The sequence below is a fragment of the Melampsora larici-populina genome (genome assembly GCF_000204055.1).
Source record: "Melampsora larici-populina 98AG31 unplaced genomic scaffold MELLAscaffold_1, whole genome shotgun sequence".
NCBI classification, from domain to species: Eukaryota; Fungi; Basidiomycota; class Pucciniomycetes; order Pucciniales; family Melampsoraceae; genus Melampsora; species Melampsora laricis-populina.
Window position 1 is genome coordinate 1,735,345 of NW_006768765.1, and position 25,005 is coordinate 1,760,349.

Below are 25,005 nucleotides of genomic sequence, written 5' to 3' on the forward strand. Positions count from 1 at the left end.
TCGGAATGGATTACATTTCCATCTGCCGAACTTAAGACCCTCTTGCATAGTCGCTCCAAGAATCATCGGCTCGTTTTGTTTTCTTGTCAAGACAAGGTTTTGTTGAAAAGACAAACACTCGGTTCAAACTTGTTGATGCCAACTTTGAGTTGGTCCCATACTACATTACGCGTCTACTAGCAAATGACCAAGAAGATTTAGATCACGTAAGTATGTAAAGCCGATTTGTGCGAGATGGGGAGACTGGACAATCTGGAGCCGACTGGAGAGTGGAAAACATATTTATATGCGTTTGTAGAATCTAAATATGGTTTGCAATTTGTTGAGGTTTTTTGTTTGAGATAAATTCGCAGAGATGCTTCATCCTCAAATTTCGATCATGGCGGATTTGTATAAATCCCTCTTTAAATTAAGAATCGATCTAAACCTAACAAATCGTCCCACAGGCTCAGGTTGTCGCAAGGGAGAGCTGACTGGGTGCGATTTTGTTAAACTTGGAATCAATCTATGATTCAAGATTTCGAAAATGTTTATATGTACATGTGATTTCAAGATAGGAGTCAGAATTCGAAAAACATTCATCTATCAGATATATACGTCACAGACAAGATTTCAAAATCACCAATTCTTTCCAGTGTCTTTATTTTGTGGTGGTATTTCTCTTCCAAACTCATCCAACTCCCCTGTGACATCAGCACCACCAATATTGATATTTGTTGACCATCGACTCATCCCTCTTCCTCCTCCTCCTCCACCCCCGCCGCCGCCACCACCCCCTTTAGACTGAGGAGTCTTCCACTTCATCTTCCCAGCGGCTAAATCCCTTCCCATAGCTGCCTCTTGACTCAATAAAGGACCTCTCCTCCAACCCACTGCTCCTCCACCTCCATTATTATTACTACTATTTGCTAAACCTGGTAATGGCATCTCATTCGTTTCCGTGGCTCTTCCAAATCCAGGTATTGCTAAAGCTTCAGGTTTAGGTAAATCAAGTGACATCCTCGGTGGTTGTGGTGCGTTTCCTTGAAATCTTAAAGCTGTACCTGATCCGGTTGGAACGAATCCGGGTGGCGGGTTACCTAATATGTCAGATTCTGCTGTTGGAATCGGGTTGAAGAGTTGACCAGCTCCCATTGGTTGGTTAGGGTGGTATTGATGTCCTAGCCCAGGTACGAAGAAATCTTCGGCTGAATGGGTCATGAGAAGTGCACAGGATGCAGATGTGATCAGACATACATGTAGCACTTTATAACATGAAATGAAAAATGCCTCACGTTGTTCTTCTTCGTCTTTGATACCCAACTCTCTTGCACGTTCTTTTCCTATGTGGAACTTATCATTTGCGATCTTTATTCCTGGCCTACCTCGACTCCAAAAACGAGTAGTGTGGTCGTTACTACCGCTGACCAGTGTATGTCCAAGTGGATGATAATCAAGAGCCCAAACACAACCGTCATGTGCAAATTCCAATTCGTCTACTGGTTCAGACTCTGGCAAACACCAATAGAGGATTGTTCCGTCGGATCCACCAGAAGTAAGTATATCATGATGAATTGGATGCCATGTGAGAGCTACAAAAAAGGTCATGAGTCAAGTGTTGTTTGTTCTATTTTAAGGATTCAAGAGGAAGACGAACAGCAAACTTCTTTCTTATGACCTCGGAGGGCTACCAACTCTTTCATCATTCGAATGTCGAAGACTTTGATCAATTGATCTCTCGATCCAGTCGCAACAATGTGTCCATTCGGATTCCATGCACAGGCTTGTACACTGCTCTTATGGCCATGTCTTAGCTCCGAAAGATGAAAACACAAACGGTCAGCTCAAAAAGTGAGTCATCACAACTCGTGAAAAAACTAAACACAAATTATCACCAAAAAAGTAGAAATGGGATATAATAAAGGGAGGAAAAATCGTTCCAAAGATGAAGGAGCTCACAATGTAGCCAAACATTTCGCACTTCTGGGATCCCAAAACTTCACCAAACTATCTTTACCTCCCGAACATAACAGTCCCTTGGTCGGATGCCATTTCACACATCTCACATCCCATCCATGTCCTTTTTAGCGTAAGAATGAACATATGAACATCGTGTTTCTACATCATATAAGTGAATCGAAATGCTCAAAGGAAAGGAACAACTGACCAACCAAATTACGTTCCTCACGTCTTTCCTCAAATCCCCACAGTTTGATCAGACCATCATCACCACAGCTCACAAACCTAGAATCGTTAGGTGAAAACGAGATATCTCGTACACTATCCTTATGACCTTCAAAGACTTGTAAATTATTCATGTTGGGTTGAAAATATTTAATCATGCCTGCATTATCACCTGAGACCAACCAACTTCCAGATTTGGCCCAATCTACTGCTCTAACAGCTGTATCATGAGCTTGTAAGATTGTCTCAAAATTGAATGTCAACGCGTTCCAAAGTGTAAATTCTCCACTAGTTGCACCGGTCAACACTCTTCGCGCGTCAGGCGTAAACTAAAAGTCCAAATTTGATAAGTTTCAGTCAATATTCGATTGATTGATTTTGAAAACGATCAAGGTTCACATACTCTGACTATATTTATGGGACATCGGACTTTATTTGTAGACGTGTGAACATATTTCGTTAGTATCGAAGTAGATGGGTTTCTCGGATAGGCTTGAGGTGGTAAGAACTATTACGAAGATAGTTAATCATGAGTGATGAAAGGATCCGAAAGAAGATGAGAGCCAAACCAACTTACTTCAACTAAATGATCAATACACGGTCTAATGAAATAATGCTCATCCGCGCAAGTTTTAAGCGACCTCATCTATAGAAAATCAAAACAATCACCATCAGACTTGATATCAAAAGTAAGTTTCCCAAATTCAAACCACAAAAAAAAGATCTCGTACCCACCAAATTCCAACGAGCCATACTACCCCCAATATCAACCGTACGTCTAGGACGAATTTTACGAGCTCTACCATCCTGTCTACCATGACCTGAAATCGCTGCCATTTCTAATGCACTCTCTTCTGCGATTCTTCTTTCCATACTTGGTGCACTTGGTGGACCATATGGACCTGGTCTCCATCCGTCCCATGCTTGTGTTCTTGATTTTTTCGGTCTTAGATCTTTTGTTTGAATTTTAATTTCTTCTGGTGTTGAGTTAGTGGTATCTGTCATTTCTAATGAAGTCATTGGAGAGTTGAGTTGAGTTTAACGATCGACATGTTGAAACTTGAAAGTTGAATGATGAGAAGCTGAGAAGCATACACTGAAAGGTATGTATAAGCATATTGTTCGGATGATGCTGATACCGAGTCAAGTCACATGCTTGACACACGAAACAAAAGTCACTTCAAAATGTATGCGCCACGGCTCTTTCTGATTCTTGCCTCTTGAAAAGTGAACTATACTTGACCGAAATCATGGAGCCGAATCAAGACGAAGAACACCAAAGTCGACAGCCTGATCATGTCATCGCATTATCATATTGGGATCAAGTAGCTAAAGATGAGCCTAATGACAATGGAGTACTAGGAGGTTCGTGGTTTATTTCGTGAACAAAACTGGCTTCTTTTGCGTTTATTTATTTATGAAGACCACGTTGATATCATTTAAAAATATGAATCGAATTGATCAATCAAGGTTTTGGAGAAGGTGTCAGTGAAGCAAGACTTGCTTTTGTTTCCGCTTTCTGATGACGAGCATACCAAACTGATTCGTGGTCTTGATTCATGTTTTCCTTAGAGCTTACCAAGGGTAGATAGTTTAACAAGTAGATTATTTCTTCTTAGTCTAAGACCGACATTCTCCACGGTTTCAACAGAAAATACACCTTTAAAAAAACGAAGAGCACTTGATATCGGAGCAGGAATAGGTCGTGTGACTCGATCTGTACTGCTCCCTGTACTTGGTCCAACTTCATTGGTTGATATGGTAGAACCTGCCTCAGGATTTGTCAATGCTGCTCAAGAGGCCTCTGGTCAATGGAAAGGAAAGATACAAATTTGGCAGATGGGTATACAAGAGTTTTGGAATCAAAGAAATGTTAAGAAGCCAACTTGGGTCACCGGTCAATTTGATCAAGATGGAACGGAGGAGAGAAAGAAATACGATGTGATTTGGTGTCAATGGTCAGTTTGACCTTTTCATAAATTTACTCGTCATCTGGGATCCGTTCTGACTGTGGTAATTTCATTTTTCGTATGACAAATGAATAGGGTACTGGGTCACTTGACCGATGACGAGTTTATTGAATTCTTCAGTCGAGCTTCGGAAGAGCTGGTCGGGAATGATGAAGGAGAACCTGGATTGATTGTCGTGAAGGAGAATGTATGTGAAGGAGAAGGATGTGTATATGATGAAGTAGATGGTTCTGTGACACGGTGAGTACGAACCACACGGCAAGAAACATTCTTTGGGAGGATACTGACAGTGACGATATATGATTTGTAAAAATCTAGGTCTGATGCAGTTTTTCGAAAACTGTTCGACTTATCAGGATTGGTGCTGGTAAGGCAAGATGTTCAATTAGGGTTTCCATCTGAATTGTTTCGCGTCAATCTTTATGCACTAGAACGACCAAAAAGTATTACAAAAAATCATCAAAGCCTCAAATGAACTCCTACTTTCTCGATGAAGTGAGCCTTTGAGGAACAAAAGAGGTTTGACACCGTTTGATCTTTCCGATACAGCTCGTAGACAGAGATTGGGTAGGTTGAGCCATTTGATTGATCTATATCTATACATCTCTGACATCTAGATATCAGTCAAACAGGTGTATTGGTATATTGGTGTGCAGAAGCCATGTATATGCACCCTTCACCCATGCTTTGAGTAGGCTCCTTCTTATCTGATGGTCTCTCTTGGCTACGGAGTTGCCAGGCTATCCGGATTTGAAGAATATGTAGCAAGCATGGAATTCAACGGACCAAAATTCCTTACTCAAGTCTTTCATCAGCGCCATACAAGAAGCTCATCTGAATCTGGATGAAGGGAAAACCCCGAGGAGGGATATTAGAGAAAGGAATGGTGGATGAGTCCAACCAAGCCAATAGTTTATAACACATTGAACTGTAAGGTCATCTTCACCTCCCATCAATAATTGGTCACATTGAACTATCAAAACCCATAAGTTATTTTGAGAAGTTCATCATTCTTGAAATCAATCAACTCACTGCTCATCACTTTTGTGGATGACTGTTAATTCTGATGAAATTTTTCAAACACTATTGGAATGAGGAGTATTAAGGGCGCGTTTGCTGGAGAAACTTTTGGTCAGAAAGGCTTTGCATTCTGTAACATATTAAATGCTGATTATGTCTTGATGTGAATTCTGATCAGAATTTCCTCAAGCAAACATGGCCTATGTAAGTGGGCAAGCTCCAAGACATTCCAGAGCGTGTTCATCATCAATCTTGAGCCCATTAACTTGTTTCTGATACTTCTTCCCAAAAGTATCATAAATGCAAGCGCGTGGATGAATCATGAACAGAGGATTGAGATCACAGATAAAGAATGCAGAAAAACATAACAAAACCTAGAGCTGTTTCGAAAACTGTTCCTCCTGTTGTTTTTGATTTTTTTTTCATATCCGCCGTTAATTGATAGTTGCCTGTCTGGGTTATTTATTCCGATTGGGATCAGAAATGGAGCTGACGCAGGCGCAAACCCGCTCAAGCGTTGGCATCAAGGGTTGAAGCTGACTTCAGGCAAGCGAGGTGATTCAAGCTCAGGCCGTGTCATTAGCCATTTCCGCGCTTTTTCTACCAGATTGAAAACTACGGATATGAAATATGAAAATTCGAAGATGACAGCACTAACGTTTACTTTCGAAACGGCTGTAATACAGTAGTGTTTCAATTTCTACTTCACAAATAATCAACACGGGTAAATAGAGTTGAAACGGTAAACAACAAACGACAGTCAAGGCAAATCAAGATCTCGAGGTTAAAGACTTCAAGAAGAAAGAACTCAACCAGAGACAGAAAAAAACAGGAAAGAAAACGAAAAGGAAAAAGAAAAGGAAAGATTAGAAATGACTCCGATCAACTCAAGAAACACTTCGACTAGAAGGTCATTACCATTTCCAAGCAACAACCAATCCACTACCATCATCAAACCCAGCTCAACAAGCAACTCATCATTATCAAAATCGATCACTTCTTCACTTTCCAAATCAACTTCAACTCCAATACCGACTACTTCATCATCATCATCATCACAATCAAAACTAAATCAATCTCGTAGACAATCTGTTATTCCTCAACTTAATCGACCAATCTCAATCACTACTACAGCTCTTAACACTAATCGTAATAATAATCAATCTAGTACTAACAACAATCGAACTCCTACTTTACCTCGATCACGTAATGTTTCTCTCAATTTACCTCAATCGAATCTCAACAATTTAAGTAATACTAGCAATCAAAATAATAATAATAATAATGTAGCACCTCTTAAGAGATCACCATTGAATCGTAACACTATAGCTAATTTTACACCACTTTCATCTGAAAGATCTAGAACGTTCACTACTCCTGCTACTACTCCATCACCTCAAGTGATCAATCGTAATCTATTACCAGAATCATCAACTAAACCTGAAGATATCGAAACAGAAGTACCAGATGATGAAGAAGAAATAGATGAAGAAGTTGAGTCACTCTTGTTTCCTGCCTACATTTTCCCCAAACCCAAAAAATGAATTACAAAAAACTGATCTGATGTTGTTTTTTTAGATGGATGAAGCACTTGCAAGAGTTGTAAAAGTACATGCAAGTAAATTAACAGAGTTGAAAAGAACTTTATCTTCTTCTGGTCAAGGAAATTCAATGTCACTGCATCTTTTACAAGCTGAATTGAAATCTGCTAAAGATGAATTATCAGATTCGAATCAAACAATTGATCGATTAAAAATCGAAAATCGAAATTTAAATCATCAATTGGTTGGTCATCTTTTTCCTTATTATACAAGATTGATTTCGAAATTATAATCTTAAATGCATTTGTTTCTTGTTTTAGGTAATGGGTTCTAAAGATAATTTCAAAAGACCTGTGCCTGCTAGATCTCAAAGTTCGAGTACTTTACATGATCAGTTATCTAAAGCATTTTTGGATGCTTTACAAAATGGAACCGAAAGTGAAATTCAAGCTGTGTTTAGATCTATGCCTTCTACTTCACGGTTACATCTGTAAGCTTTTACCTTTTTTGATACATTTTATTTTTGGATTGTTTTCAGTCCATTAGGATGTTGATCAGGAAATATTCTAGGTTGTATCTTTTATTAGATGCTAGTTTGCCGGGTGATCTTGCTGCACTTCGAACATTTTTGGCCAAAATTGAACGTACTAAACGAGATTGTATGTATCCTTTGTATTCCTTTGTGTCAGTTTCTTGTCGGTTTCTTCTACTGATTGGTTAACTTTTTGAATTTTGGTTTCTAGTGATTGGTGCTTTACCTGAGGCTTTGGCCGTAAAATGTTTGATGAGAATGGATTTGAAATCGATTTTGACTTGTCGATTGGTGGGTTTTGTGTTTGTTTGATCTGTTCAATAAACATTAGACATCATGTTTCTTCCCGACTGTGATTCTAATGTTGCATTTCTTTGAGCTCCTGTAGGTCTCTAAAACATGGTAAGATTTATTGAATTGTCTAACACTTGTATCCCTGAACGGAGTCCTGATTGGTTTTCAACAGGAATCGTGTGATTTCTGAATGTGGAGCAGAACTTTGGAGACAACTTTGTTATTCATTAACTTCTATGGATGATGAACGACCTACTCCAAACACAGATGATGCTTATGGTTGGTTTGAGCTTTATAAAGGTTTGTATTATCGTGAAGAGAACTGGAAAAGAGGTTTGGCTCAAAGAGTGGTAGTTTTAAAAGGTCATACTGGTGAGTTGATACAATCTCTTGAGTTTTAGTAAATATGAAAAAAACCGATGTATGGATTGACACTGATATTTTTGATTTTTAGGCTCAATTGGAGCGATCAAGTTGAGGGGATCAACCTTGGTGACGGGATCTTTGGATGGTACCTTGCGAATCTGGAACGTACGCACAAGTACTTGCTTAAAAATAGTCAAGATGCCAGCCCCTGTTTCGTCGGTGGATTTCCATGGTCAATACGGACATGCTGGAGTAATTGCTGCTGGAGGTAAATATATCAATTTGCAGGTTGATTGCAGAAAGAGTAATTAATGATGTCATGTGCAAATGGGTAGGTAACGATGTAGGAAGAGTGTTTTTAATCTCGATGAATGGTGTGCTACTCAGTACCCTTTCTGGCCATAACAAAGTGAGTATCTATAGATAACAAGCTCTATCAAACGAACTTTTGAGATGGGGAAGATTGAAGATGGGATATGGTGAATAGGGTATTCGTACTTTGGCTATGAATAGTCAATATCTTGTCTCCGGAGGGTATGATAAAGCTTTAGTGGTTTGGAATTGGCGAGAAGGTACACGGATTGTTAAATTTGGTGAGTAAGGTGTTATGGCCGATTTTTGAGTTTGTTTGTTGGGTAACTGATCTTTTGGTTCTGGAGGTCATGATTAGGGCAGCAAACCAATCCTTGTGCGGCCATATCTCTATTTGGCTCATTGTTTAGTAGTGTTCAAGTGGATGGAGTGATCAGATGTTTCAACATCGAGGCACGAGAAATCGTCTCACAACATAAAGTTCAAGGAGGAGGAGGAAATGAGGTATTTCAGTTGAGTATCTCACTGACTTGTGGTGTCTAGCTGTCATACTAATAATTCGCTCTCTTTTTCACACACAGATGGTTTGTGGCTGAAGCAAGAAGAGTGATGATTGCGACTAAGACAAAAATCTATGAATTAGAATATAGACTTACAGCACATGATCAAAACGTTGTGGATTTAAGTTCTCCACCTGATCTTGTTTCAGTAACACCTATTGTACATGAATTGAACAGTGGAACGTTAGATGTTTTGAAAAGAAGATTTGCAGCTGCACCTAGATTCGCGAATCGATTAGGCGAAAATATGAGAATCTGTTGGTCTTTTTTGTTTTCCCTTAAAGTTTTAGATTTGGAACTGATGTTTTTAATCTTGTTCTTGTTCGAAAGTTATTGGTCATTTACCTAAACTTGATGGTGGGACTATGAAAGCTGTTAATTTGGGTAATAGTACGATGAATATAGATGAAGAAATCAGAGGAACAGATTGTTTACAACCAATTGAGGGAGCTTGGTTAGATGGAGAATATTGTGTTTCAACAAGAAACCCGGTGAGTTGTACTTTTTCATCGTTTCTTTTTTTGGTATTGAAGAAAACGAGAGAGAAAAACTGATTTAAAATTTGAGGTTTGCTTTAGACTTGTATGTCATTATCTAGTGATCGATTAGTTGTGGGATGCAGCGATGGGATTCTTTATGCTCTTGATTTTTGTGGAAGAACTTATAGAGCTGAAGAAGAAGAAAGTGAAAGGGATTTAGAAGAATGAAGGAAATCAGATGAATGAAGATTGAATTGTGTTTGTGTTTTCTGTTATGGTATGATGTGATTTTTCTTTTCGTTTTTTATAAACAGTTTTTGAATGGACTGATGAAAGATTGATGAATGAACTAATAACGATAGAAAAAGATGACGTCGTTTTGAATGATTAGGTTTTTTTGGTTTTTGTAATGTTGGAGTGTTTCTGCATTTTGTTTTGATTTAGCTTTCGTTGAATAGATGTTTGGTTTTTTATGCAAGGGTTCATGAAAGTTTTAACAGAAAGTTTTAGCAATATTCTTCAAGTTTGAAAAAGAAAGAAGAGTTTCTGAGTATTTCTTTCCGATTACCTTTTTTTGATCTTATCTTTTTTATCTTTCCTTTTATGCACACATTTACCAGTACCTATGACTCTAAGAAGAAATTCTTTTTACAAAGTTTCAATCAAGAGTGTAAGGTTTAAAATGTTACGTCTTAAAATCTTGACTCTTCAGATTAATGATCTGTTTTGATTTTTTATAAGTTTTTTTTCGCTACAATTAACTTATAAATTTACAGTAGATTGAAGAAAAAAAGATTTATGAGATGTTAGGAAATGGTTTTCTATTTTTATAAATAAACTTTCCTAGTGCTAGATTGTTTTTTTTCATCTTTCTTTTTCTTTTTGCTTTTTTTTGCTATCAATTGTTTGTAAATTTGTTAATATCATTTTTTAAGGAGTCTTATCGACCGTTTTTTTAAAAAATAATCAATCAAAACCTTTTTCTCCTGGAGATTTCTTATGGATATCTAAACGAGATAGAATGCAGAGAAACTATGTTGGAGAGATTACAAAAAGTGTACAGAAATCTTAAAACTGATCCGACTCGAAAGCAGATCTTTGATCTGAACTTCTGAAGTTCTTTGAGTAACATTCAACTTTCATTTATAAATTTTGTGTGGTATGTTTGCAAGATACATTTGCTAGATTGTGTTATATGTGCATCAACTCGATCCAGATACTAACACCAAATATACTACCAAGAACAGTCAAGTGTGCTATGGAAACCATAGATCAGTATGTCGGACGCAGCCAAGCAACACATCACAAAAGGCCCAGAAAGACATCATGTGACGAAAAAGGCTAAACCAACGGTGTCCAGACAATTTATTGTGCAGCGATTGATAACTTTCATTTTCGAAGCTTTGCTTCAAAATATACATTTTTACAAGCCGAGTGAAGAGAACTGTACAGAGAACGAAGTCTAAAGATGATGAATGTTGCTGAGAAACATATCCCCCACGATATTAAGATCCTGATTCAAAGGTGTCAGGGTCACATGGAGGATTTTATCAATAAGTCTCGGAAACCTCGTGTGTGAAGTGATTCCGAAATGCAGCGTAACACAAAAAAAAAACGAGAATAATAAAATGAAGCTTCAGAAAAAAAACCTGAAGCAGTCTCAGCACTGCCAAGATCCGATGATGCCTCAGATTTCTCAACTCGAGGCATCTATGTTGGCAGCGCAGCTCACACATAAGTCCCGGAAAGATCCTATGTTATGGCAAAAAAGGTTCATCCAACGATGACAGGGATGCGCAGGGAATTTCTTGTGTGTCAATTGATAGCTTTCCTCGCCAAAACTTTACTTCAAAAAACGATTTTTGTTTTGCATACGATACATGAAAGACAGATTGGAAAGCATAAAAGCGGCGCTTTCTTTCTCAGCTCGGTTTGACTCAGTGGCTCAAAGGCTTTCATAACAATAATAACTTACAAATTGCTTTGCTGCATCTTCATTTGAGATCCCAAAATATATTAAAATTCATTAATCCATCAATTTCTTTCCAGTACTACATTGGAAAAGTCTCTGTCTTGGATCCCATCTTCTTTACACTTAGTATAGTCCAAGAATAAGCCACAAGGATTTGTGTGAGGAAAAGGTAAATCCCCCTTATCTGATCTTCCTCAGGAGGACAATACAAATTCAGATCTTGAGATACTTTCTTATCATAAGGATCAAACACTGACCTCTACACTCTGATTTGACCCTATTGACCATCTCATTGGCCTTATGTAGGTAAACTCCTCTCACATCAACGAGAAGTCCTGTAAATCTCAACAAAATACAAGCCAAAAGCTTTGTACTTCTTGTAAGCCGATTGACAAAATTGTTTTCTTGTTTATTTGACTGAAACATCATTGTTTTATGAAAGGTAGATATTTTAGCCTTCAAGACAAGGATCTTATACAACACAATTGATTAAAATCAAACAAAATCCATCAAGATTAACTATAATAGATAAATAGCAAGTAGCACACATAAAGCTTATAACCTGTGATACTAGGATATAATATTGGGTATAGTCATTGTTGCACTTCCTAAAAAAGCACCAAGAAAAAAGAAAAACCACCTATGTTATCTTCACAAGTATTTGTGGGCTTGCTGTGGGTGATGATGTTAGGCAGCACTAATGCTAATTTTTCCAAAGTGTATCCTGATCATGACTGTGTATTTGGGGAAAACCGAAGCAATTTCTCTGCTTGTGAGACCAAGTTCACATGCACTTCCTGTCAAACACAAACTCAATGTAAGGGTTTTGATTCCAGGATGGTGTTGCAGTGCAGAATATGTGACTATGAATGGCCAAGGACGGAACTTTGCCAACAAGATCACGAAGGCATATGTCGAGATTGCTCTCGGGCCACAAGTTGAAGAGAAAATGATCATGGTGAGTTTTTACTTGCAGTTTATCCTGACCCCAAAATTTAAGCTAATTGATGTGACTCATCATCATATTCAAAATAAAGCTTGGAAATATTTGCATTCCTAGCTGAGATTTTGCTTTTACTAAGGTTCAGAAGTTCCATCTGATTAATCCTCATCATAAGAGAAAAAAGTACAAATCTCAACAATCCCCCCAAAAAATTGTTTCTGTTTGCTTGTGTGTGGGGTTTTGTCTAATATTTTGTTTAATTTGTGCCCATGAAATTGTAATCAAAAGTTTTGATTATAAGATCAGTAAAAGTGGAAAACACGTTGATATTACATTAAATTTCATCTCTTCCTGATGTTTTTGTCAAGAGTTACATAAGGATGAAGTCTTGAGCATTGTAAAATTTCCAAGTCTACTTATCTTCTTTAGCTCCTGAAGTTTGCAGATTAATAAAGTATATTGATTGTTTCTAAACATATTCAGAAGAATGTTAAACAAGAGTCGTGTTAGTTTTTCCTTTGAGTGTTGGAGTGCACGGGTTTTGTTGTGAGCATCAATGCCTTCAATCAAATTTTGATACTCATGGACTCATTTAAAAACACTGTAAAGGTATTTATATTTCAATCAAGACATTGGCCAACTGAGAAAGATACTTTTTATGCTGAACCTGTCAGCCTGAGACTTAAAACAAGTAGCTTTAGTAGAATCATAGCTGAAGGATGTGTGCTTGAAGCTTTGTTATTGGCTTTGTTACAGTACAGTGAGTTTACTGAGATAAATTTGAACCTTTATATAACAGGAGCTGGCAACTCCATGTTGTCTTAGGTGTGGAATGGCTACCACTACCTGATACTTGCTGAAAGGTCTGTTCCAATCAGGGTCTTCTGAGGCAGGTACAAGTGTACTCCTGTCTCAGGTATATGTACACAGTCAAGCTTCTATGTTTTGATCAAGGGACATCTTTATTAATAAAAATCTTTGAACCATCTTGGACAATGGAAATTAATCTAAATGTCTAGTTTCTACATATTGATAAAGAGACGTCTTTATCAACAACAATCTTTGAAACATTTTGGACAATAAAAGGAAGTCAATCTAAATAGAGTGTTCAGATCCTATTTTGATAAAAACATTCTTTAGTGAAAAGATACACGATAACAGTTATAAAAAATGGTAAGAGTCAAATAATGAAGATAGGATCAATAAATTGGACATGATCTAAGTTAAAAGTATGAGCTGATTTTTTAGTAAAAAGTTGAGTTTGATTTCTAAAAGTATAGTTGTTAGTTTGTAAAAAGGTTATCCTTTTCTCAAGTTGCAGAAAACCACTGCTTATATATCATTGTGCATCTCTCTTTGTGATGTCATCATAACACAGGGTTTTTCACACATGCTCATAATGGTATTTTGTAACAAATGCACATGCTTCTGATACCTTAGTCACATTCTTGGAATTTAACAAGGCTCAAGGAAATATATAACCTTCTTTAAGATCAGTGTCTTTTGCTTTCAAGCTTGGTAACTTGCTTCACCCAAGCTTGATTGGTTCTTTTGTTTGTTCCATCACCAAGACCTTGGAGGGATCTTACACAGTCTTACTCTTGTCTTGATCATTGTGATCTGATACATGTACATGAGTCTTGACAGATAGTGGGAGTGTTGCAAGATACTCTTCATGGCTGACAGAACCTGTACTTATATGGGACTAAGACACAAGGTGACAAGGTAACTTGCCTATCAAACCGCAGCTCTTGAATTGGAGGCACTTCATCTGCTGGGAGTTTTTATATCAGCCTGACACATATTAGCACATACAAAAAGAATGTGTAAAAATATTGGGTACACCAGTGCATGAAAGTTCTGAAAAGGATGCACCAGTGGAAGGAGTCTCAATCAGAACCTCAAGGAAAAACTAGTCATCATGACACTGACAAGCAGTGAAAGAATAAGTAATCAGTGATGTTGATCACTAATAGTACCAATACACAGCAACTCTTTACTAGTAAAGGACAAGGAAAACTCTTTCACATAGTCTTGAGCTTTTGAGGAGTATGACTCAAAAATACCACATTGATATTCCCTGAAATGGTTTGGTGGATTTAGTTGCAATGTCATTGGAAAAAGCTAGCAAAAAAAAGTGTTGTAGAACCCAATTTCAAGATTCTAAAGGGAGTCAAGGTATTTAGGATAAGCTTTATGCAGACTGCTATATATATAAGCCTCAGTGTGTTTGTATGAGAGTGTAATGTTAATGTGAACAAATGATGAGATTTTTAAGTAGGTTTGAACAGTTACAGTACTCAAAGCTCTGCATAGTTTTGTGTGGATAGTTTTTTTGGCCCAAATATACTTTTTTTGCAACTATACACAACCTGGGCAAAGTATATTTTGGTTGGCAGTTTAGCCACATGGTGTTGCCAGCATCTTATCAACAAACGCAGATATACATATGGGGTCCCCAAAGCTATGTAGTTTTTTTGCCCAAATATACTCTTTTTTTTTGCCGCAAAAAAAAAGTATATTTGGGCAAAAAAAACTATACACACAAAACTATACACAGCTTTGAGTACTGTAAGTGTTTGAAAAATCCCAAATGTGGATGTAAAAATCACACTAGCCCACAGATGTGTCTACCACAGCGTCCATTTTACTATGGCACGTCAAAGTGCACACACGGAGAGGTTTGGGGAAAAAATGAAAAAAGTTTCATGCAGTTTCTTTATCAGACTTCGGTGAAATTCCAGCACCCCTCTAATCTCAAGAAAGGATATCAGACTTCCTATGTCTAACGGTCTCGCCACCTCAGGAACTCAAGAAGGGCTGTCTGTGCATGGTGCTCAAGATCATTTGAAGCTCGTAATAGTATCCACTCTATACGAGATATCTTTTGTGTGAGCTCGTTGACCTGACACTTGAGTTTTTACACTGTGTACCCAAATCAAGTGGGGCATGGTCTCAACAATCAAAAAAAGAGTTTGGTGTGCTCATACCATTGAGATACCCTCAGACATACCTGGGGTGGGCCAAAGTGTTGTACTGTGGGCATTGGCCTTTTTGCATATCACAAACAGGAATACATATTATCATATGTGCACATATACATACAAGCACGGCATGTTGCGATCTCTTGTGGCATTCAAGCCTTGTCCTATGTGAAAAATGCATTCAAAACCAATAAGACATATTTAAAGCCAAATAAGACATCACACACTGTAAACATTACACATCATCCCCAAGTGGGATTGGGAAAATGATTAAAATTGTAGTTTTCCATGAAAAGACATATCACTGCACACCTGAGCCATAGCACCCACACTACATAGGTGCAACAGGATGGGACTATTGGGAGCTATTGTGTACATACAGATCCGCTCAGCTATTGTCTCATCTGAATGAGTATATCATATGTAATACCTTCTGTAATCTTTTTCAGCTGGACAAAAGCATTCCAAAAATTGACTACATACACTGACTCATAGTTTTGGTGTGAGCCTACTAGCATCTGTTAGGCTAGTAGAGTCAATAAAAAGGTTGTAGAAGGTCTGATAACTTCTACCAAAGTCATGTAGATCAATATCTACAAGTATGAATGGGTAGAGATTTGGGCATAAGAGTTTTACTTGAAATAGACAAGTAAAGACTACAGCTAGTTGACCTTTAAACAAAGGCTTTAGCCCAAGGATTTTGGGTTAATTATTGTCTTTACAATAATTAAAAATAAGAGCAACTGATGTGCAGTTCTCAGTCCTAATTTGGTCCTCTTCTTATTCAAAGAAAGGTCAAAGAAGGTGGTGTTAAAGTCTATTATAACACCGGGAACTTTACATTCTGACTAATAGAGATTTCCCCGTAGATTTAGAGTTTCTTATATCAGATGAATCCCAAATCTGATATGAGCAATACTCAAGGACTACTTCCTTACAAGTAATTCCACCAAGTGGATATTACCAGAAAGACTGATTATGGAGTTGAATGATCACACAGAATAAGCAACAAGACACAAGGTTCGAGTTTCAAGTTTTGTAGAATCATGTCAGGGTGGCTATCTAGTAAGCTTGTAAGTAGTCTAGTTACTTACTTGGAATCCTGAAGAAGTATCTTACTGGGTCCGTAAGATAAAGACTAACTGAGGTTCTATCAACAGAATTGATACAATACAAAGTTAGTACTAGTAATTCCGCTTAGCGAAGAGTATCTTTATAGGGATTGAGTGTTGTGGTAATGTACTGGTTATGTCAAGTCCTTCACAATCAAGTCCTAAGTACGAATTACAAGCAGTGTGTGAGGGACAGGTGTGTCGTGGGGTATGGTAGTGATGAATGGTTTCAAGGCTTTAAACTTACTCAATAGGGATGAATGAGGTTATCTGAATCGGGAAAGGTAGTTGGAATGTGAGGAAGTGTTGTGTCAGGTTATTGTGTTCGTTTTTCCTCTTTGAGAATAGCTCCTGACTACTGTATGTGCGCTCTTGTGTTTCACCCCTGTGCTGAATTTTTCATGCGTGTGTTGTTTTTCCTCATATACTCCCTCTCTCTCGAGCTCTCTCTTCCTTCCTCACCGTTAGGAATAGAAAGCTCAAGAGTACGTATTTTGATTTATTCTCACTACTGTGTTTATCTGGATGTGTGCTCATTTCTCTCGAATAGTCTTTCCGTCCTTCTCTCTCCTGCTCATCTGCAGGTAAGGCGTTGATTTCATCTGCCCATACTTCTTCTTTCATTTGAGTCATTCACCTTAGAGCTCAATACTCACACCTGTCTGTCCAGGTAAATAAGTGTTACTTTATTATTGTTTAGTTCACTTTTTTCTTAGTTTGAACAAGACCGTTAGGAATAGAAAGCTCAAGATCTTTCCGTCCTTCTCTCTCCTGCTCATCCACAGGTAAGGCGTTGATTTCATCTGTCCATACTTCTTCTTTCATTTGAGTCTTTCACCTTAGAGCTCAATACTCACACCTGTCTGTCCAGGTCAGGTGTTGATTTCATCCGCCCATACTTCTTCTTTCATTTGAGTCTTTCACCTTAGAGCTCAATACTCACACCTGTCTGTCCAGGTTACTTCTGCTCTATCTGCGTAGATCATCATCCGCATCTGCTTATTTCATTGAGAAGAAGGGACCACGGCTTACTGTAAGTTAACAGAAGTGAATTGGTCGGATTCTAAGCTGGGTAATTCTCTGAAGAAAATATTCTTAAGAGTAGCCTGTGTTACAAGACAACAGGGATCCTGTCAACTTTACATTGCAGAACCAGGAGTACTGGACCAAGATATTGACTATCCTAGGGAATAGGAGTAGTAGGAGTTTTTATTCTGGACTTCCCAGCAAGAGTTTAAGAGAGTTATAAGAATTCAGAATATTCACTTACAGGTGTGTAACTTTATAACTTGCTCAGGTAAAGTTTGGCGAGGTTAAGTTAATAAAAGGGAATTTTGACGCTTCTTAGATTTCTTCAAGAGATTACTGATAGTAATGTTCTTAAACGATGATGGGTGATAAGGTGAGGAATCTCTTTTGTTTGGTACAAACAGTGGTATTTATACTCTCTGACCTTGATAGGCTAACTCGTGGTTGCTGATGGTTCCTAAGGTAGTTCATAGGCCGATTAGTGGTTCTCACTAGGGATAGTGAATCTAGGGAGGCATACTCGTGGTCCTGTTCGTAGTATGTTTGGTTATCTAGACTGGAGAGTAAGAAGTTCATTCATTTCCGCATCTAGAAGTGTACTTGTTTAAAAACTGACACTTTAGGAATGGATTCTTTTCAGAACTTCTTGCTTGGTATTGGAATGGAGATTCCCCGGTGCCTTTGATTCTTTTGTTGAATCTTTTTGTTCTTTTGTTTAATGAATTTTTTTCCGTCCTTGAGACTAGACAGGAAGGTGTGAAGTGTCTCTTTTGATACTAAGACGTAAGGTGTATTTATTTTTAGAGATAAATGTGCTTTTTTTAGTTGTTGAGCTACACTGTCAAAGTGTAATAATTATTTTTGATTACTTATTGGTTTTTTAGTTATAAGCTTTCCTTTAAAGACTTTTTGGCTTTTGCTCGGCAAAAGCTTGAGGGCTGACAAATCAGGCCTTTAAAGTTTGGTAATTGATAAACAAAGTTTAAAGGTTCTAGGAAGATGAATAAAAGCAAAGTTGTGTAGTTGTTGAATAATAATGTGATAATGTGATCTTTCTCAATTTGGTTGGATTTTCAGGGTTTATATAGTCTTAACCTTGGAAATCTTTGGACTACAAGTGCGCACAAATTGTGGTTCTATGGTTAGGTTAATTACAGTAACACCATTACTATTGGGTTATGAGTAACTGTATATTTCATTTGTTACATGTGTTACGGCTGTGAAATATACATAGCTTTGGTTTGCATCAAAGTTGTGTACAGTAGATTTCAAAAGTCTTGAAATCCACTTGTTCTCAAAATCCTCAGATGGTCTGTGCGCCCGGCAGTTAAGTTGTGACAGGCGTCAAACTTACCTGGCTGATCGAAGAAAATACACAGGTTGACATCAAAAATCTGAGATCAAAGTTGTTAATCTCACCAGACCTTTCATTGGTTGTTGGCGCAGTGGCAGACAGTCTGGTTGTCCTGGATGTCAATTAGACGAGTTCCGTGTTTGACTCGCCCTTTTACTTTTTGACCAAGTCTCATTTTTGTCAAGATAGTCAACAAAAAATGTGAACAAAAAATCTAATGCAATGACAAAAGTTGCTTTTTTCTTCGTTTTGTTTCATGACAACGGGCAACAAAAAAACAAGAAACACCTGCTATAAAAAAATTCCAATGATAGCAAAAGGCAGGATTGAATCCAGGCAATCAGCAGTGGGAGAGGCCAACCTCACAACACACCAGCGTGTCACTCAACTGAACAAGCCACAAAAACTTTGAGATCAAAGCAGATTGGAGTACTTTGTCGTGATAGAATGGTATCTTTTCATGGGTATTTTCTTCAATTGGCCAGGTAAGTTTGACACCTGTCACAACTTAACTGTTGGGCGCACGAACCATCTGAGGATTTTGAGAACAAGTGGATTTCAAGACTTTTGAAATCTACTGTATGTTCACACTCTTTGATGTAATTTCTGCACATGTTACATATGCTAAATCATATGTAACTTGACTCTTGAAACTGAGCCTTAAGTTGTAATTGCTATTTTTAAGGTTTTTTTTATAATTTGTTGCCCATTGGTACTCTGGTTTAATACTCAGGGCTGAAATTTGGTGTAATTCCTAACTAAACTTCATGTAACACCCTTTCTGTTACTGTTGAATAGCTTTCCACGTATTGCCCAAGTAGCTATGGAGGTATATGTAGTCAATTTCTGAGACAATTTTGTCAAACTAAAAAAAGTTACATGATGTATCACATGTGATTTACTTATTCAGATCACTAGGGAACTGAGCAGACCTGTATGTACATGATATCTAACAATTTAGTCAGCTTGTTGCACATACATAGTGTGAGTGTTAATAGTCTATAATGTTTACTGTGACAGCTCACTTGAACACAGCTCAAGACTCCAGCTTCAACTTTATAATGAGTAAGATTAATAATAAAAAGATATTGTATGCATCAGAAGATTTTCCCTGATTCTTGATAATTCCTACAGAGTCCCAAAAAATCATGACATATCAACTCTCATCCCCCTCTGATCACTATTCACTACCAGATCTCTGTGACACAACTGAAGAAACAGATGTAGCAAATCTAGGGTGATAAGAAAGTATATATTGACCGAGACCTTTCCCAAAAACCCAGTCTCTGGCAGAAAACAAACTGATGTTGAAAACTTTGATGTCAGATTTTGTATCTGATAAATTGACATCACATGAGACAAAACTCATTTGGTTGATCCCTCAAGTTTTACATCTGGGGCTCTACTGATCCTCACAGGCTCACCAGCAGAGGTGTACAGTTGGCAAGATTATATCATGGTAATCTGTATGAAATGATTATATGATATTAATAACATGAAGATGATTAAGATAATGTGGATACCTGCATGATGTAAGGTTGGTCAGTTAAAAAGATGAGTTTCTATGGTCAAAGACATTCAAATCCATTGAGCCTTGTCCCTCTTTAATTCTGTTGAGTGAAACTGATAAGACATCCAAGCAAGATGATTTGTATCTTTACACTGTCAGCATTAATTGATAGGTTCCTTGTGGAGAACAAGCCCTAGCCTGGGAACACAATTGAGAGTAGAATGGGTCATCAAATCATATTTCACTGCCCACCTGAGTTGTAAAGCATATGCTACATATGTGCAAATGTCTGAGAAAATTTTAGCTATCAGCTACATAGATGGCTGCTCAGTCATATGCTCACCTGGATGAACAAATCACATGTGATACATGCTGTAACTCTGTTCAGATTGAGATGAGTGTTGTAAAAAATTGATTGCATATACATATCACAATAGATACTTGGGAAATATTCATGGAGCTGTTTAACAGTAACAGAAGGGGAATGTGGCCCCTAGGACCCATGTACCCATTCAGGAACCACTTTCTTGCTGGCAGTGTTAAATCTGGATTCACCCCCAAAAATCTCTATACTCTGTTCCAACAGCAGTGCTTCAGCAATTTGGGGGGTGATAGACCAGGACCTCTCCACTTCCCACTTACAACTAACCTAAGTGTACACCACGGGGCGGCTTTGAACTGAGCCCACCTGAAACGAGGCATAGTGGCATTGTGTGGTGTGGCTGTGAAATTGCAAGAGGTTTTCAGGTGACAGGAACGTGATGGAGGCCATGTGGCCCTCACCCAGGCTGTCACCTGGCCTTCACGCATCCAGATATATACACATTACAACAACATGGCTTACTAGCTGATTGGCGGGTGAGTCAATTTGTGTGAGGATGACCTGAAACCCAGGTGCTCAGCGCCGGAACAAGCTTGTATTCGGGTCATACAATCTCAGATCGGGTGCTGAGCATGTGGCTATTCTTTTGTACTTAACCTAAGAGATGAACTGAAAAAAATATGACTCCTCAACAACATAAGTAGAAGACTTCAGAGAAAACAGGTTTCTGGATACTTTTTTATTTTTTTGGACATATCTCACATGACACAATATTGGCTCTGTCTTTGTCTCTTCAGCTCCATGAAAACAGTTCATATTTGAGATGATTCTCGATATTTTGCATCTCTATTATAACGATGATAGATGTCAATTACATTGAGTGTACTTAAGCATCCTAATTGTGCTCTACATTCAAAGTGGCGTTGCCAAAAAATGCTATATCAATACCATGGCTTACACTATTGAAAAAGAAAGCAAAAAACACAAACAAGGACAAAGACGTAAGTTGATTGCATCATGCCGAGAGATATTAAGTGTAAGATGAAATAAAAAAGAAAGATTAAAAGACTTACTGACGGGCAATCAATATAAAAACACACTCGATCAACAAACAACGACAAAAGGTAAAAGATGATGTGGAGAATGGAAGATACTTGAATGATTCAAATCAACAACGATACCTTCAAGGCCGTGGAGAACAACTGAATGTCATGGCTACAGCAATCAAGAGACAAGTCTGTTAGTGTCAAGTTTAGGAGGTGGAATGGCAAGGAGGAAGAAAAAAACCCACCAGATGAGACAGCTCAATATGTGAGAAAGCTAAACATGACAAAGAGGAAGCGAGAGGAGTAACAAGTCATGCATTACAAAATTTGTTGCATTGCATGGCAAGACTTGAACCCAAACCTTTTGAAGCCTGTGTTCTGAAAAGAAGGCTGCGTAAATGTGACAGCTTGGTGTCATTTTCAATTTTGGCTTTGGTATGATGTCAAGTGTGACGTCACAGGCACCTGTCACAGGCATCTAGTTGTTGAACTTTGTCGACTCTTCCCAGTCCGCACTTCAGCGGTCAAGGACACCCTACACCATCCCATTAATCACGACTCACCTTCAGAGCTAAGTAATCATCCATTTTCATTCTCCCTGTATCTCTTTACTGCACTGATATCATGTTCTCTTTGCTCTTTTCACTCATGTTATCTGTCACAATTCACATTTACTGACTGTGCTTCTCTTCGCACTCTTCACATCAAAATCTTTTGATCAATCGATCTATTCCGTAAGTCTTTTTCTTTGTGATCTCATTCAAACCAGCTTAAAGTTTGAGTTCATTCTATGAGTGATTATGTTCGCATTGTTCATATTGAAGTTATTTGATTGATTGATACATATAGAAATCTGTCTTGGTGTGTCTTTCTTCTCTATCTCATTTGCATCATCCTCACGGCTGATGTCGTTTTGATCATTGCTTCTGTTCGCATTGTCCATATCAAAGTCAGGTTATCATTTTTGTTCTTTTCTGATAGCCTGGTACACTGATCGATCTCCTAGGTGGTAAGTTTTCCATCATCTCGATTTTCCTCTTCACTCTCATCAATTGATTCAATTGATTGATTGCTTGATGATTATGTTCCACAGCAATGATCAATAAAATCGAATTGTGAAGTACTAAAAACAGATCACCCAAGATTTTATTCTCCTGTCTTCTTTTGACATTATTTCTTGCATATCTGTGCCATTGTATTTAGTTTGTGTCAATGCAAATAATAGATTTGTTATCATTATACATTGCCAACAAAATCTTTACCTGATTTCAATGGGCTGGCTATGGAGCCATAATGAGGCTGGAAGAGCTTATAGCACTGGAATGAGTTCAATGCTCACCAGCTGAATACAGGTTGTTTACACTATATGAGTGTGAGCTGTCTCACCTGGTTGTTGCAAAGCTTGGCTCACACCCTGACATGGTGAGTCATCTCACCTGTTCATCAGGTGAGATGAAGAAGACTCGCGTGATGAACAGGTGAGCCATCACCTTGTGGTCACAGGGTCATGTTGGGTGATGGTCACACTGGCTTTCATGTGTAGCCAGTAGATGTGGCATCGTGTGGACAGCCCGGGATTTATTGGCTGAGTCACATTTCACCTGATCTTCATGTGCCAGCCACCCCGTGGTGTAGACATGGGTACAATACCACAAGCGCACCACACCATATTGTGCTTGCGGTGCGGTTGCATAGTGATTTTTGGCGCCGCAATATCAGCGCTATACATTGCGGTGCCAGAGCACCACAACCCGGGCTCAAAAAACCTGTTGCTCAGAAACCCACACCACAATTGTGGTTGGTTTTTCACCGTTATTTAGGGCAAATATTGCGTAAATAGGGCAATATTGCACATTTTCCGCAATATTTGCCCTACCGCTCCACAACCTTGAGATAGAAAAAAACAATCTCATTGTGGAGTGGTTGCAGGGTGTGATATTGCACTGAATACACAACACAATGGAAACAGGTCAAAATTCATTGTGTTGTGTAGCACTTGCAGTGTTGATGGGTAGCATCAAATGATGCCAATCCAATTCCCCATCTGTGCCTCTTGATTTATATCTTTTGTTTCCCTGCATTCTACACCTGCATTCCCCCAAAAGCTTGCTTCAGTGCACCACCTTTTGTGTTATGCTCAATCATTTGGATTTTTATTCCAGCACACATCAAGGTCTCATTTGTTTCTTTAACCTTATTATTCTTTGCCTGAAAGGTAAAAAAAGTTAACCTTATTCAAAAGAAGTGATTGCTGCAAGTGAATGTCTTGATTTTCTGTTTGATCTATTTACATTTGACTGATGACACTCTTCATAAGCTGCATTTCCTTTTCTCTGCAAAAGTCCTACTTTTTGATAGGTTACCATGAGGCAAAAATGCCTCAATCTTTTCCCTCCAGCCCAGGTTGGATGTATGCACTTCAAAAAGATTGATCACCAAAGCACTGTAAAATTTAATTGCTATTTGATTATTTCACCTATTCTCTCTCACATGACTTGCTTTTGGGAACCTTAATTAGACTTTTGCATATCACTCAGTTGTAAGCAAAAATGGATTTTTGCAAAAAACCATTCTTACATGTTTCAATAGCATATTTTGCCTTCCAAATGTACTGCTATCAGCTTTGTCCGCATAAAGCCTCAATATTTGTCATGATGTACACCATTATAATCATGTAGATTTACTTCTTGGAGATTTTTTATTCCATACAGTTTCCTTCAAAAAGCCCACTTTTCTGTGGTCAACCTCTTTGTCTCCACTCTGTTCTGTTGACCAAATCTTTTCTGTCACTTAGGGCAACTTCACCTAAGCAATTTCTGGTCAGAAATCACATTCTGCAAAATTTAAAGTGTCTATGTGGTGGTCTATGTTCCATTTTTGCATCAAAAAAATTACAGAATGTGATTTCTGGTCAGAAATTCCTCAAGTGAACATGCCCTTAGGGCGCGTTCACTTAAGCAATTTCTGACCAGAAATCACATTCTGCAAAATTTAAAGTGTCTATTTGGTGGTGCATGTTTCATTTTTGCATCAAAAAATTTACAGAATGTGATTTCTGGTCAGAAATTCCTTGAGTGAACATGCCCTTAGTCTTGCTTCTCCAATACCACAAGTATCTCTCATTGCTCATTTCAAAGGCTTCAGTGGCCACATTTGGTGATTCAATGATTTTTTGCCAGACACAGCAGATTGTTCCTGTCCCTCTGTCCATCATCTATAAATACCATTGGTGAAGGATTGGAGTGCTTATGGAAGTGGAATCTGTTGTAAGTTGGTTGTAATTTCAGGAAGGCAAAATACATCAACAATCATTGTACAAAGGGTCTTTTTAGAACTTTTACGGGGATATACAGATATGAATATCACACCTGAGTTGTTGGCATATAAAAAGCCACTTGGAATCCCAATTTATGAGGGCCAGCTGGCTAACCTCCTCTCAGAAACACTTGCAAACCAACTATAACCTTTTAGTGATTGAAGCAACACCGGGTAAGCA

The 25,005-nt window shown here is 38.1% G+C and overlaps 4 protein-coding genes across 4 annotated transcripts; 3 read left to right on the top strand and 1 right to left on the bottom strand.

Moving 5' to 3' along the window:
* Positions 1 to 618: 618 nt before the first annotated feature.
* On the bottom strand, positions 619 to 3,168 carry MELLADRAFT_32275 (uncharacterized protein; the record flags this gene model as incomplete). Its single annotated transcript, XM_007403965.1, has 8 exons — positions 619 to 839; positions 1,314 to 1,571; positions 1,637 to 1,788; positions 1,939 to 2,059; positions 2,147 to 2,492; positions 2,567 to 2,671; positions 2,741 to 2,809; positions 2,899 to 3,168. The coding sequence occupies 8 exons, from the start codon at positions 3,166 to 3,168 to the stop codon at positions 619 to 621; spliced, it is 1,542 nt and encodes a 513-aa protein (XP_007404027.1).
* Positions 3,169 to 3,831: 663 nt separating this feature from the next.
* MELLADRAFT_32182 (uncharacterized protein) lies at positions 3,832 to 4,608 on the top strand (the record flags this gene model as incomplete). Its single annotated transcript, XM_007403567.1, has 4 exons — positions 3,832 to 4,035; positions 4,096 to 4,121; positions 4,209 to 4,373; positions 4,452 to 4,608. Coding segments are annotated over 4 exons (552 nt in total), but the record flags the coding sequence as incomplete, so codon positions are not given.
* Positions 4,609 to 5,799: 1,191 nt separating this feature from the next.
* MELLADRAFT_76309 (uncharacterized protein) lies at positions 5,800 to 6,697 on the top strand (the record flags this gene model as incomplete). Its single annotated transcript, XM_007403568.1, has 1 exon — positions 5,800 to 6,697. One exon carries the CDS (start codon positions 6,026 to 6,028, stop codon positions 6,695 to 6,697), a length of 672 nt encoding a protein of 223 aa, XP_007403630.1.
* Positions 6,698 to 6,824: 127 nt separating this feature from the next.
* Positions 6,825 to 9,751, top strand: MELLADRAFT_76310 (uncharacterized protein; the record flags this gene model as incomplete). The annotated part of the gene is made up of 13 exons (XM_007403569.1): positions 6,825 to 6,938; positions 7,015 to 7,184; positions 7,241 to 7,353; positions 7,438 to 7,517; positions 7,615 to 7,628; positions 7,693 to 7,892; positions 7,975 to 8,154; positions 8,222 to 8,295; positions 8,374 to 8,479; positions 8,557 to 8,710; positions 8,780 to 9,015; positions 9,089 to 9,249; positions 9,337 to 9,751. 13 exons carry the CDS (start codon positions 6,825 to 6,827, stop codon positions 9,463 to 9,465), a joined length of 1,731 nt encoding a protein of 576 aa, XP_007403631.1.
* Between the last annotated feature and the right edge of the window lie 15,254 nt (positions 9,752 to 25,005).